This window comes from Aphelocoma coerulescens, chromosome 6 (assembly GCF_041296385.1).
Source record: "Aphelocoma coerulescens isolate FSJ_1873_10779 chromosome 6, UR_Acoe_1.0, whole genome shotgun sequence".
NCBI classification, from domain to species: domain Eukaryota; kingdom Metazoa; phylum Chordata; class Aves; order Passeriformes; family Corvidae; genus Aphelocoma; species Aphelocoma coerulescens.
Genome location: NC_091020.1, coordinates 23,881,936 through 23,895,859, shown reverse-complemented (window position 1 = coordinate 23,895,859; position 13,924 = coordinate 23,881,936). Strand labels below are relative to the sequence as shown.

At 63.8% G+C, this 13,924-nt stretch overlaps 3 protein-coding genes across 6 annotated transcripts; 2 read left to right on the top strand and 1 right to left on the bottom strand.

The window, feature by feature from the left end:
* Positions 1–48: 48 nt before the first annotated feature.
* On the bottom strand, positions 49–1,044 carry MRPL43 (mitochondrial ribosomal protein L43). The gene is made up of 3 exons (XM_069019893.1): positions 876–1,044; positions 466–578; positions 49–282 (listed from the first exon to the last, which is right to left on the bottom strand). The coding sequence occupies exons 1-3, from the start codon at positions 1,004–1,006 to the stop codon at positions 68–70; spliced, it is 459 nt and encodes a 152-aa protein (XP_068875994.1). The 5' UTR covers positions 1,007–1,044; the 3' UTR covers positions 49–67.
* A 29-nt stretch (positions 1,045–1,073) lies between these two features.
* TWNK (twinkle mtDNA helicase) lies at positions 1,074–6,274 on the top strand. 2 transcript variants are annotated; one of them, XM_069019892.1, is made up of 6 exons: positions 1,080–2,238; positions 2,359–2,485; positions 3,013–3,253; positions 3,922–4,029; positions 4,404–4,545; positions 5,133–6,274. In XM_069019892.1, exons 1-6 carry the CDS (start codon positions 1,225–1,227, stop codon positions 5,385–5,387), a joined length of 1,887 nt encoding a protein of 628 aa, XP_068875993.1. In that variant the 5' UTR covers positions 1,080–1,224; the 3' UTR covers positions 5,388–6,274. The 2 variants fall into 2 exon arrangements, with proteins under 2 accessions (XP_068875992.1, XP_068875993.1); XM_069019891.1 differs by having other exon boundaries at positions 1,074–2,485.
* Positions 6,275–7,362: 1,088 nt separating this feature from the next.
* Positions 7,363–13,862, top strand: LZTS2 (leucine zipper tumor suppressor 2). 3 transcript variants are annotated; one of them, XM_069019884.1, is made up of 6 exons: positions 7,363–7,398; positions 8,917–8,985; positions 10,030–10,470; positions 10,831–11,346; positions 11,878–12,147; positions 12,238–13,862. In XM_069019884.1, the coding sequence occupies exons 3-6, from the start codon at positions 10,069–10,071 to the stop codon at positions 12,913–12,915; spliced, it is 1,866 nt and encodes a 621-aa protein (XP_068875985.1). In that variant the 5' UTR covers positions 7,363–7,398; positions 8,917–8,985; positions 10,030–10,068; the 3' UTR covers positions 12,916–13,862. The 3 variants fall into 3 exon arrangements, with proteins under 3 accessions (XP_068875985.1, XP_068875983.1, XP_068875984.1); XM_069019882.1 differs by lacking the exon at positions 7,363–7,398 and adding an exon at positions 8,061–8,128 and having other exon boundaries at positions 8,676–8,985; XM_069019883.1 differs by lacking the exon at positions 7,363–7,398 and adding an exon at positions 8,105–8,128.
* The last annotated feature ends 62 nt before the right edge of the window (positions 13,863–13,924 follow it).

Below are 13,924 nucleotides of genomic sequence, written 5' to 3'. Positions count from 1 at the left end.
CATGGTGTGGCAGTTTCCCTCTAAAGGCAGGAGAGATGGATGCAGAGACATGGGGGTGGAGGAGGCTTTATTGGGGCTGCAGGCGTGGGCCCTGGATGGTGAGAATGGAGGGTTTGTTGGTGAGGGGGTGCCACTGGCCCTGGACACTGGGGTTGTCAGTGTGGAAGGGCTTGCGGATGCGGATGATGTCCAGGCCAGACTGGTTGGCCAGCTTGGTGGCCAGCTGCACAATCTCCTCACGCGTCTTGCTGGCAATGAGCTCGTCCCGCACCGTCCCGTTCACTGCAGCAGAGCGTGGGGATCAGGCCGGGATCCCCCCAATCTGCAGCCTCCGGGGGGCAGCTGCTGATCCCCATCCCACAGCAGCTGCCCCGGCACCGTCTGTGCCGGGCAGAGGTAGCACAGAGCCGGGGCAGGCAGGGAGACCCCCGTCCCCATCCCCTCCCCAAGGCCCCCAGCACTCACAGTACTCGGCCCGCAGCACCGGGGCCGGGCCAGGGCCCGAGTGGGGGCTCACGTAGAGGACAACATCGGGGTGCTGCCGGGCGAAGTCCTGCGCCGCCTCCTCCACGAATTCCCTGGGGGCCAGAGGAGGGGAAGAATCGCCATAGCCGCCAGATTAGGGTCACCCTCCGCCCGTGCCGAGCCCACAGGAAAAGTCACAGCGCAGAATTTGGAGCCATGTCCCGATGCCGCCTTCCAGCTCCTGCCCCGTCTCGCAGGAGGCTGGGGGTCCCACCCCGCCGCTGCCCGGTGATCGGGGCAGCAGCACTGTCCCTTGCCCACGCTGACAGGACCAAGGGAAAACCCGTCCCCCCAGTCCCCAGGCTCTCCCCTCCCCATCCCCGGCAGTCGGGTGGTGCCGCCGGCGGTACCTGGCGCCGCGGGCGTCGGCCGCGGTGGGGCTGAAGAGGAGCTGCAGGCGCTGGAGCTGCCGCACGTACCGGCCCACGCCGTTGTGCAGAACGGCGCTCAGGAACCGGCTGGGCGACCCGCGGCCCGTCATGGCTCCGCGCTCACCCGGAGCCGGAACCGGCGGGAGGGGCGGGACGGGGCGCCCCGGGCCCGCCGGGAAGTGACGCGCCGGGAGCGGGAGCCGCAATGGCGGTGTCCGTGCGGACGCACGTGGGGGCTGCGGCCTGAGCGGCTCTGCGGGGCCGGGGGCCGCGGGGCAGCCGCCCATGCGGAGCGGCGGCGGCGCGGGCGGGTGCCGGGGCGGTCAGGATGGCGCTGGTGCCCCTGCGGCCCGGCAGAGCCGCCAGCCGCCTCCTGCCGCTGCTGTGCGGCGGGGCCAGGAGCAAGGGAGCCTCGCTGAGCCCCGGGGCGCCGGGCCGCCTCGGCCAGCGGCGCTACAAGAAGGACGTGCTGCCCTCCCCCGACGGGCCTGCGCCCTCCGTCTCCATCACCGAGATCCGGCAGTACCTGCGGGCGGAGGACATCCCCTTCCACGATGGCTACAGCTGCCTGCACACCCCCAGCCTCTTCACCGGCGACGGCGGGGACCAGCCGCTGTCCGCCAGTGCCCCGTTCACGCTTTTCATTGACAAGACCACGGGCAGCTTCCTGTGCACAGCCACCCTGGCCGAGGGTACCTGGCAGGACTTCCAGGCTAACGTGGAGCTGCGGCACCGTGGCATTACCCCCATTCCCCCTGCCAGCTCGGAGGAGATGGAGGAGGAAATGCGACAGGCTCGCGAGGATGCCCGCTGCATCTGGGAACGGGCTCTGCCGCTCTGGGAGCTGCTGGATGAGAAAGAGATCAAGGAGACCAAGGCTTTGTTTGGTATCTCCATGGTGACAGATGCCACCCTGAAACGCTTCGGGGTGCGTTATCTGAGGACTGCCAGGTCTCTCGTCTTCCCCTGGTTCAGCCCTCAAAACGCGACCCTGAAGGGCCTGAAGCTCGTGAGGGTGGAGAAGAAGGGGAGCACGATAACTTACGTGGAAGAGACTTTACCGCGCTTCGATTCCTATCGCAATCTTTTTGGGCTGCCCCTGATTGGCCGCCGAGACACAGAGCTGGTCTTAACTGGGTGGGAGCTGGATGCCCTGGCCCTGCACCAAGCTGCAGGAGTGGCCAGCCTGGCCCTGCCACGGGGGGCCAGCTGCCTGCCTCCCACCCTTCTCCCCTACCTGGAGCAGTTCAAGCGCATCACGCTGTGGCTCGGCGAGGACTTGCGCTCCTGGGAAGCTGCCAAGCTCTTTGCCCGCAAGCTGAGCCTCAAGCGCTGCTCTCTGGTGCGCCCTGGCAACCTGCAGCCCCGGCCCTTGGAGGCTCTGAACCAGGGCCTGAACGTCACCAAAATCCTGCGTTCTGCCCTGCTTGCCAGCCACAAATCCATCGTCTCTTTCCGGCAGCTGCGCGAGGAGGTGTTTGGGGAGCTGGTCAACACTGAGCAGGTGTCTGGCATCAAGTGGGCACGTTTCCCCGAGCTCAACAAGCTCCTCAAAGGGCACCGCAGAGGGGAGCTCACCATCTTCACAGGTAGCGGGCACAATGACTTGTGGACAGGGGGAGCAGAGGGGTCTTTGGTGGCTTTACCCTCCTGGGGGTGGTGCTTCACGAGTTTTCCAGGTCTCTTTCTGCTCATGGCTTTGACTGAGCCAGTCTTGTGAGTGTGTGAGAGGCTGGGGTGCGTTTCTCAGTGTGGTGGGACCGTGCGCGCCAGTGTGGTGATGGGCTCCCTGCCTGGGACAGCATAGGAAGTCCTGGGCTGTCCCTTACCCCTGCTCCCGCCTGCCACCTCCTGTCTGAGCCCTCCCTGTGCTCACCCCACTGGCTGCCCAGCCCTTCACAGGGACCTGTGGGGACCCACAAGCTGTGGGAGGCCACGCCAGAGCACCCAGGTGTGTAGTGTGGCACGAGAAGTTTATTTATGGTGTGAGTGCTGCAGTTGGGCTTCTCTTACCCTGCTCCCTGGTGATTCCACCTCTAAACAACCCCCCAGCACATTCAGGATGGGTCAGATCATCTCCCCCAGCTAATTTCTGCTGTTGTTGTCCTTGTACCAGGCCCAACGGGCAGTGGGAAGACCACGTTTATCAGCGAGTATGCACTGGACCTGTGCATGCAGGGAGTGTGCACGCTGTGGGGCAGCTTTGAGATCAACAATGTCCGCCTGGCCAAAATCATGCTGACGCAGTTCGCTGGCCGGCGCCTGGAGGACCAGCTAGAACTGTACGATGAGTGGGCCGATCGCTTTGAGGAGCTCCCGCTCTACTTCATGACCTTCCATGGCCAGCAGAACATCAAGTATGGTCCTGCACCTCCATTCCTAGTGGCATTTACCCCTCATGGCATGTGCTGCAGGGCCTTGGGGAGCTGGGGCTCTTCCCCCGCAGTGAGTCACAGATTTGGGGCTGGCAGGAGGCACATTGGGACTGTTGAAGTCCCAGGGTTGGTGTGTGGGGACTGTGTGGCCAACCACCAGTCATGGGGACTCTCGCAGCCTCTCTCTGGGGTGGGGGTGAAGGAGGGGACTTGACCCTGTGCTAGGTGGCTGCTCTGAAGCCAGCCTGTGCCCATGCCAGGACATGTACCCCCACACCCTGCTTACCTGCAGTGCTGTTTGCTGAAGAGGGGGGACAGGCACCTCCAGCTCCTTTTATTCATCAGGCACTGTGGTACCTGCATGCATCCCCATATGCCCTGAGAACTCCCGTGGGCTGGGGGCATTGCAGGGCAGTGGGCAGGGACTGTGTGGGCAGCAGCTGGGTCCTCCTGATCCCAGCTACCTTTACTTGTGGGGTAGGGCTGCACCTGTTATACAGTGGGGGGGAGGTAGAGGTGAGATGTGCCCAGGTCCCATCAGGACCCAGCCTGGTACCTTCCAGCTCTTTCTCTGCATCCTTTTGCCTGGCTCAGCATTCCCATCCTTACCTCCACTAATCCCTGGGGCTGATCCTGGTCTCCCCTCTCAGGACAGTGATTGACACCATGCAGCACGCAGTCTACATGTACGACATCACCCACGTGGTCGTCGACAATCTCCAGTTCATGATGGGACACGAGCACCTCTCTGTGGACAGGTAGCCCTTCTCCAGTCTAACCCTTCCTACCTCTGCCACCCTCACTGCTGGAGCTGTCTCTGTCAGGTGTCACGGCAGGGGCTGGGGACCAACACAGGGTGTCCCCTTTACTCCTGTCTGGCCGCTGTGTTTCATTAAAGAGCAATCATTGTCCTAGGGAGGAAGAGGTGGGAAGGGGTGAGCAGGTTACCAGCCATCCCTGCCGTGTCACACCCCTCTTCCCGTGTGGGCTTGGTTGCCTCACGGAGAGGAAGCCCATGTTCCTGGGTGGCTGCTGCTGTGAGGATCAGCACCTTGCTGCCCCCAGCCACCGAGCAGTGCCCCCAGCCACTGAGCAATGCCAGCCCCTGACCCCATTCTTGCTGCTGTGGCAGGCTCGCTGCCCAGGACTACGTTGTTGGTGCCTTCCGCAAATTTGCCACGGACAACACGTGCCACATCACCCTGATCATCCATCCTCGCAAGGAGGATGATGAGAAGGAGCTGCAGACAGCCTCCATCTTCGGCTCTGCCAAGGTGAGCTGGGCCAGGGTGGCCTTTCCTGTCCCTTGGGCACAGCTTATTCCCAGGAAGGGGCTAGGATATGTTGGGCAGTCACCCCCAGCTTCCATCAGCACCCTGGATGATGACTGGGCACTTGAAAGGTGTGGGATGTCTCCCAGAGTCCTGATGCAGGCAGAGAGCAAACCCATTGTCAGCTAAAGCTCTGTTGGGGCTTTAGGTGCAGTTAATTAATACTCATTGACTATGAGTGGAATGTAGTAGGAGATAATTAAAGAGGGAGGCAGGGAGGGTGTGGGGATGGGCTCTCTGAGTACTCTGGTCTCTTCCATGATGCTGACCAACCCTGCAGTAGTGGGCAGGAGGTGCTCTCTGTGCACAATCGCCTGTGATCCCATTTCCCCAGGGTGTGCCTGGTGGGTCACTGGGGTGTTCCAGCAGAGCACAAGGGGCTGATGTTGGGGAAATGCTGGAGTTGCTGTGGCCTGGGGTGCCCTGTAACAGGGTTTAAAGGAGCTGGGCAAGCATTCATGAGCATATCTGAGGCCTGTGACTCTGGCAGCATTGCTGGCAGCCCCCTGAAGATGTTTTCCTCTCCCCAGGCCAGCCAGGAGGCCGACAACGTCCTCATCCTGCAGGACCGTAAGCTGGTGACGGGGCCGGGGAAGCGCTACCTGCAGGTGTCCAAGAATCGCTTTGACGGGGACGTGGGTATCTTCCCTCTGGAGTTCAGCAAGGCCTCGCTCTCCTTCTCATCTTCCAAAAGCAAGGCCAGGCTGAAGAAGATGAAGGGGGAGAAGGAGCTTTTAGCCAATAAAACTGTGGAGGGAGGCTCAGGAGCCTCCAAGAAACCATGAGCCCAGCAGGTCTCTTCCTTGGTTCATCTGGAGGGATGGATACTAGTTCTGGCAGCCCAAGGCTGGAATATGCCAGCTCTTCTTCCCTGGGAGCATCTGCCATGCACCTCTGTGGGCCTTTCTCCTGCACGAGCAAACCTCTTGACCACCAGCACAGTGTCTCTGAGATGGGGGACCTCCATGAGAGGAGGAGTGGTTTCATCCTAGTGAAGAGTGGCTGGGGAAGGTGCTTTGACAAACACTGGCTGCTCCATGTTGGTGCTGAGTGCTTGGGAGCATGGGGGGAGTGGAGGCAGAGTAAGCTGGATGACGGTAGGGATGATCTGCAGGCCTGGGACTTGGGTATCTCTGGACCTGGGTCAGGTCGTTAAATTGTGTCTAAAATGGAGCTGAAATCATGAGCTGTCACTAACTGGGAGGGATTGTGGGGGGCAGCTGTGCAGAGGAGCATGTAGTAGAAACCCCCCTGTCACAAATGGGGTCTGTGAGCTCAATCCTGGCTGGGATGGACCCAGCTAGGGAAAGATCATGAAGGAAAGTGTGGGAGATTGTGGGTGGCTCATGCTCCAGGGTGGGAGCAGGTGTGATGTGGAACTTGGCTGTTCTACCCACTCAGCTGGCGCCTGACCTGGCCCCCTTTGCTCAGGGTCTCCCAAGCCCCTTTCTCCAGGGGGCATCACCAGCAATAAAACCATGTGGGGAACAGCCCTGCCTTGCTCTGCTGGGTTGGGGGGGCTGCCATCCCCCTGCCCTCAGGGCCGCAGGCAGCAAATACTGTGACCTGACTAGTCCTTGCCGTGGTAGGAAGTGTCCATGGCTGGATCTTGGTCTAATCCCTTGGATTTTTTTTCTCTTTCTAGTTTTATTAAAGCATAAATATGAGTGTCTTTTCTGTCTCTGTGACTGGAGTGCCCTGGGTCTGGGGAGGGTACCCTGGTCAGGGAGGAGGTGGCCCCTTGAGGATGTTCCTGCTGTGCCGAGCATCTTGCCCCAGCTGTGGCACACCAGATTATTACCAACCTCCATGCTGGGAATAGTTTTAACCTGAGCCATAATGAGGGCCCAGAGCAGGCAGTGGTACACACCCAGCCCTGGGTTTCCGGGGTGCACCAGCTCACCTGGAGAGCACCTTTGGGTGCTGTCAGTGCAGGTGTGAGCACCCACAGGCAGGACGGGAGTGATGGCAGAGGAGGGTCCTGGGGAAGCAGAGGTAAGGCAGGGGGCAGTGGAGCTGGGTCAGGGTTCTCATGGCAGTGTAGGTGGGGGCTGTGGGTGTCCCCCCTCAGCCCAAGGGTCCCCTCCATCTCACTGGCTTCCATTTGACCCAGTCTAGTTCAGGTCAGGTGCTGTCATGGAGCTCTAGAGTGGAAGTGAGGCAGTGGGATAGCCCAGGACCCCATCTCGCACCTGTCCCTCCATGGGCCGCGGAGGGGGTGAAGAAGCTGAGCCTCTGGGGGGACCTTAGCTGATCCCAGACTCCGGGGGTCAGGTGGTTTCATGAGGGTTTATTTTATTCTTTTGCCCCCAGTTTGGGTATCTCGAAAAGGCTGGAGGGTGGCAATAGCTGTAACAACTCAGGGGGAGGGATGATGTGATGTCAAGTGGAGCAGAGACCCCCAGACCCCTTAGCAGAATGCTGGGCTCACCAAAAATTTGCGGAGGGGGCATAACCTAGAGGGTGATTTTCACCCCGGAGGCCTGGGGATGCTTTAGGGGTAGAGAGCCCTGAGACGGGGGGCTTGGCGGGGGCAGGGAAGGGGATGAGCTCTGGGAATCCCCCGGAACGGACGTGACTGGGAATGTACCAGGCGAGGGTGCTCCACGCGGGGGTGTCCCACGCACCCCGCCGTGTCCCCCCGTGTCCCCCCGTGTCCCCCCGTGCCCCGGCCCCTGCCCGGGGGCGTGGCCTCGCGGCGGGGGCGGAGCCGTCGGGGGCGTGGCCCTGGGGGCGGGGCCGGCTCGGGGCGGGGCCGGGGCGCGGCGCGGCGCGGGAGGCGGCGGCGGGGCCGCGGTGAGTGCGGGGGCCGGGTCGGGGGCGCCCGGGGGTCCCGCAGGGTCGGCGGGGCGCGGGGGCGCTCCGGGGAGTTGGGTGGCGGGGTGCTTCGGGGGGAGCTGCCGGTGCTTGGGGTGTTGTGGGGCCTGGCCCCCCGGGGCCGATTTGGGGGGCCTGGGGGGTCAGCGGCGGCCCTGGAACTCCGTGCGGTGCTTTGCGGCTGTTTCAGGGGCACTTCAGGACGGTCCTGCGAATGCAAAGGCCCAGGGGCTCAATGGAGTAGTTGAGGGGGTCGCGGGCCACTTTAGGGGTGCTTCAGGGGCGAGCTGTGGGGCAGTGCAGGCCTAGGCACGCCGTGGGGCACTTTGGGGGTGTTTTGGAGCACTTTGGGGGTGGTTTAGGAGCACTTTAGGAGAGGTGTGGTGCAGCAGAGGCCCAGGAGCGCCGTGAAGCATTTCAGGGGTGTCATGGGGAACTTTGGGGATGGTTTAGGGCACTCTGGGGGAGCTGTGGGGCAGTGGGGCCCACGGGCGCCGTGGGGCAATTCAGGGTGCTGTGGGGTCGGGATGGGTGGAAGCACCATGGGACGGGCTGGGCACTGTGGGGCTTAGTGGGGCAGCGGGAGATGGGTGGGGGGGGGTGCGTTGGGCGGGCAAGGGGGGCAGCACCATCGAGGGAACCTCAGGATGCCGGGGGCCTGGAGAGGGGCACAGCCGGGAATGGATGGTGTCCATTCCGCATGTGCTGGGTATGTGGGGGGGGACATTCCCCCTGCCCTGGGATGGCCCTGAGGTGCCGTCGAGGCAAGGGGGTCCCCGGGGGCCCGGAATCCCCACAGCAGCTCAGGGTGGGGGTCTGGCCGAGCAGGGACCGAGTGTTCCCTTGCTATTTAGGGGTCGGAACGGTGGGATCCGGCAACGCTGTGCTCCGGCCGGAGTGGCTGGAGGTGACGCCACTCCAGTTGGAGACTGGTTTTACTGGGTGGCTGGAGGCCGGGCTGGGTACTCCCTCCCTCCCCGGGCGGCGGTGGGACCCTCTCGGCGGGCCGGGGGGCTGAGGGGAGGGAGAAGATGGAGTCTCCTCCCACCGCCTTCCTGGCGGGGCCCCAGCAGTGACGGTGTCCCCTCCAGGCTGCGCAGAGACCCACTGTCCCCAGGGGTGTCCGTCCCCTTGACCTGCACATCCTGAGGGAGTTTCGCTGGGGTGGGGTACTGTCCCGTGGCTGGCTGGGCTGGGGGGCCATGAGATGTCCCTTTGGGGTTCCTGATCTCTCATTCCTGTTCCTCTGGCAGCAGCAGGTCCCCATGGCGGGCTCTTGTCCACACCACACCTTCCGGGGTGACCGCAGCCCACCCTGGGTGCCAGGAGCAGCGCACCCGCCGCCGGGCTCCCCTGCCTCCCTCAGTGCCACGCTGGCAGCACCTGCCCTGGCCCTGCCGGCTAGGGGACTTGGGGGGGAAGGGGGCAGCGGGGAGCACGGGGATCCTGCTGCCGTTCAGCCCCCTGACCCCCTCCTCTTCCTCCTCCCCGCTTCAGGGGTCGGCGGAGCAGTGTTCACGGTGCGGGGGCCCGAGTGGACCGGACGGATGGGCAGCGGCTGGCGAGGTGAGCGGAGCTGTTGGGGGGGGTCGCCCACCCAAAGGTATCACGAGCACGGTGTGAGGTCACGGTGCCTGGGGACGGCACGTGCCGGTGGGGGTGACGGTGGCGGGGGCGCCTGGCTCGCCGGCATCTCTCCCCTGCCCGCCCCTCCCCGGGCGCTGGCAGGCGGATTGATTTCAGGTGACAGCTCGGCGGGCGAGACCGTGCGGGCAGCGCCCTCCCCCCCGCCCGCGCCCTGTGCCAGCCGCAGCCATGTGCGAGATGCGATGAGGCAGCGGGGGATGGATCCGGCCCGTCGGCCGGCTCCCGTCACGCGGGCGTATGGCGTGGGTCGGGACAGGGGGAGTCACAGCAGAGACCGGCAGAGCCCCCCCAGCTGGAGGGGGCGGGAACAAGCCTCCGTGTGTTGGGGCTGGGAAAGAGCCTGGTGCCCACCGGGCAGCTTCCCCTTTGATGGCCCTCTCCAGGGAACCCTTTGCCCCACTGTGGATAGTTTGGGGTGGAAAGCAGCTTCTGTGGGGTCACTACTGAGAGGCGGGGGCTGTGGGGCAGAGGAGGTAGCTGACCCTGGTGTGTGGGGCTGTTGCCCGCTCTCAGTGAGGCTGCTCTGGTAGGTGCTGGGGGGCAGACAGGCAGGCAGGCTCCCTGTGAGCCAGCTCTCTGCAGGCCTCTCGGGATTCGCCTCCAGTCCTGGCATGCTTCCCGTGGCAGGGTCACGCCAGGGCACGGCATGAGGCAGGACTGCATCGCCACTGCCCTACACTGCCACCAGCACCCCACAGCCCCTGGCAGGCCCTGGCTGCTCCACTGGGGTGCTGAGGCCAACTTGGTCGCTGCTAGTACCACTCCCCCAACTAATCCTGGTTTTGTTCGGGTTCATTTGGCGTCTCCTTCTGCCTGCTTCCCCTTGGACCAACCTTCACCTATAAAAGTGGGGATGGTGACTGGGGACTTGGGGATTCCCCCACGCCCACCTAGGGATGCTGGCAGCTGGTGGGGCACTGTTTTCAGTGCCCATGGCTATGACACCGTCTTCCTTGCCTGCAGGCTGCCTGCGTGCCCCTGCCCGCCGGGGGCCCCCCCACCATGGCCATCGTGCAGACGCTGCCAGTGCCCCTTGAGGCTGTTGCTGAGGGGGCCACACAGCTCTGCGCCGCCGCCCGCTCACCCCCTGCCGCCATGGGCAGCGTGGGCAGCCTCCTGCCTGTCCGGCCTCGCCATGACTGCGCCAGCGATGGGGACCCCTCCACTGCCTCCTTCTGCAAGCAGGAGGGGCTACTCCGGGCCACTCCTGAGGAGCCCCGTGTGTCTGCACCCGGTGTTACCCACTCGTACGCCAACAGGGGCTTCTGTGGTGACTGGCTCGATGCCTCCTCTCCTACCAGCCCCTGTAGTGACTCAGATGATCTCCGTGATGACCAAGCACCAAGTGATCACCTTCGGGGGCCACCCCCCAAGCTTGTACCTGTCTCTGGCAAGCTGGAAGAGGTGCGGGGGGGCAGCAGCAGGGTGGGTGGGTGGGTGCTTCGGTCTTGACTTTACACCCTGTACCACACTGGTATTGTTGGCTCAGATGTGTGAAATGGGGTCATGTGGCCACACTTCTGGTGTCCCTGAGGAAGTGGCAATCCCCATGCTCTTAATGTCCCCTCCATCATGCCAAGGGTGTTTGGGGAGCTCACCTGGACACCCGTAGAAAGGGGATGAGGTGGGTGGTGCCTGGCCCCTGTCTTCTTTGGGGAGTGAAGGTGTTAGGGCTGGGGGCACCCACCATAACATTCCTAGACAACCCTTCTCAGGGTTAATGGGTCCTACCCAAACCCTCATTCTCCCCTCTTTTCCTGGCAGAATGTGGAGAAGACCCTGATCCGCCCCATGGCCTTCAAGCCAGTGGTATCCAAGCTTCGGAATGCCCAGCCAGGCACGCGCCTGGGGCTCTCAGAGAGCCAGGTGAGCCTCACCCACTTGCTGGGTGCTGAGAAGCCTGGCTCTCTGAGCTGCCGTGCCAGCACCCTCTCGGACTCGGGGCGCAACTCCCTCTCCAGCCTGCCCACCTACAGCACGGGCTGCAGCCAGCATCCAGAGGTGGGTGCCCTGCCGACCACCCCCCATGGCCCCCTCGACCCCCCAGGGGGCTGCCGCCCCTCCAACTCGGACAGCGGGCGCTCGTCCTCCAGCAAGAGCACGGGCTCGCTGAGTGGCCGGGGCCGGCCCTCCTCGGAGAGTGGCTCCTGCGGGCGCTCTCCACTGCCTGGTGAGGAGGCCATGCTGGTGCGGGAGCTGGAGGACAAGCTGCGGGAGAGGGAGGCCGAGCTGCGGCTCCTGCGTGACAGCCTGGACGAAAATGAAGTGGCCATCTGCCAGGTATGTCCCTGGTGTCCGCATGTCCTGTCCCTGTCTCTCTCCCTGGAGCACCTAGTGTGGACATACCCCCTGGCTGGGGGTAGGAACCTGCTTTGGGCACCCTTTACAGACCCTTGCAGGGGGATACTTTTTCCTGTGGATCTGGGTATGTGAATTTTTCCCACCAGTTGGGTGGCCCTATATAGTCCATGGGGGACCCTTGTATGGCCCATGGGACCAGTTGTACAGACTGGGGTGCCTTATCTTGGGGTTCCCTTTTTTGATTGAGCCTGGGACCTGTGGCTGCTCCCTGCTTGTGATGGAGCTGGAGGAGCCCTATAGGCTTTGGGGGTGCTAACATGGGGGGCCCATCATGCAGAAGGCTAGGGGAGCACAAGGAGGTGTGTACCACCATATTGCACTCTTCCTGGACCCTTGCTCCATTTGGGGGATATGTGCTGCCCCCTCCCTGTGATGCCAGTCTTGGAGATGGTAGCTGAAGTGGGAGAGTGCCGTGCTGCCCTCCCAGCAGCTCCGCATCCCCTGGCCCAGGTGTTTGAGGAGAAGCAGCGTCGGTGTGAGCAGGAGCTGGAGGGGCTGCGGCAGCGTTGTGCGGCCCAGGCGCGGCAGGCGGCCCATGCAGCACATCGGGGGCAGCAGGTCCTGCAGCTCCAGGTGCTGCAGCTGCAGCAGGAGAAGAAGCAGCTGCAGGAGGACTTGGCCCAGCTGCTGCAGGAGCGCGAACTGCTGGAGCGTCGCTGCGCCTCCTTCCAGCGGGAGCGCACCGAGCTGGCACCCCGGCTTGAGGAGACCAAGTGGGAGGTGAGTCACCCAGCAGCGCCAGACGTGTCAGGGGGTGCAGGCTGTGGCTGGGGGGTCCTGGCCAGCACCTGAACCCCACCATTCCCACAGGTGTGCCAGAAGTCAGGGGAGATCTCTCTGCTGAAGCAGCAGCTGAAGGAAGCGCAGGCGGAGCTGGCGCAGCGGAGTGCTGAGCTGCTGGGGCTGCGGGCTCAGCTGCGGGAGGCACGGGCGCAGCTGCAGGCGGGCGAGCGACGGGCGCAGGGGCTGCAGGAGGCCACCCGCCTCAAGGCGCTGGAGCTGGAAGTCTGTGCCAATGAACTGCAGCGCCGCAAGAGCGAGGCCGACCTCTTCCGTGCCAAAGCCGGCCGGCTCGAGCAGGAGGTGGTGGGGCTGCGGGAAGCTGCCCGCGGGCGATGCCCCCCAGGCACCGGTGAAGGGTGCCCCCCACCTGGTGAGGGATGCCCCTCAGCCGGCGAGGAGCCCCGGGGCAGCGCGGGGCTGCGGCGGCAGCTGGAGCGGTTGCGTGCAGAGGTGGCCCTGGAGCGGCGGCGTGGGCAGGAGCAGCGGGATGCCTTCGAGCAGGAACGCGGCACGTGGCAGGGCGAGAAGGAGCGGGTCATCCGCTACCAGAAGCAGCTGCAATACAGCTACATCCAGATGTACCGGCGCAACCGGCGGCTCGAGCAGCGGCTCCAGCACCTCCGGCTTCAGGGTGAGGACCCCCTGCCTGAGCTCTGTGACCCACCTGACCCGCCCTTTGAGGAGATCACAGCCACTGAGATCTGAGATGCTGCCTGCCCTTGCCCCAGGCTTGGAGGGCTGAAGGGCCCTCCAGCCCCTGTGATTTTGGGAGCTGTGGGGCTGTGGGGGGGCCCTGCTCTCCCCCAGCTCTGCGAACTGCTGGCACTGTGAAGGGGCAGAGGAGACCACAGTGCTGCCCCCTCCCCAGCATTGAAGTCTTGGGGCGAGGGTGTATCAGTGCCCACCACAGGGAGGGGTGCCTGTGAGATGTGGGGTCAGGTGGGTGCTGAGTCGTGGCCTTGGGGCCGCCCGGAACTGGTTTCTGCTGATCCTCTTAGCTCCAGGGGATTAGCAGCGCTGGCTTCAGCCAGGGTCACCTTGGACAGGGGGAGGGCTGACTTGTCCCCTCCCTCTCATCCCTGCTGGCACTGTCACCCAGTCACTTGGCGTGTGCCCTGTCCCTGCCCATGCCAGCTTCCCTCACGCCCCTTCGTGTGTTTGTCAGGGAATTCGTTTCTGTGCCATTTTAAATAACTCTATTTTTATAGGACTTACCAAAACATATCACCCTCTCCCAGCTCACGCCCCACCAGTCTGTGCCCCCTCACCCCTGCCATGGGGCAGCTTGCCCTCAGTGCCTTTCCCATGCCCTTGACCCCAGCATCCCTCTGTTTCCCCCCCAAAAAAGCCCGTGCCTCTGTGATGCCCAGCCTGCCAGGGGAGAGGGGCGTGGTGCTGCACGTGCCAGCTGGGGACACCCTGGGGACACTCCCGGGGATGGGCAGAGGTGGGGGGGCCCTGCTGGGCACCCGGGGAGGTCAAACCAAAGGAAAAGTCTGGCTGTGCCCAGCTGTGGCTTGGTCACCCCTGGCTCCAGGGGGGGAATTTTTGTACTTTATTTCAGTCATGTCTCGTTCCCAGAGCCTGGCTCGTCCGTGTACCACCCGGAAACGGTGATTAAAAACAAGCCCCTGGCTGTGTTTTTTTCATGACTCTGTCTGCATGTCCAGAGCAGGGTCAGGGACCAACTCTCCTTCCCCTGTGTTGCCAGTGC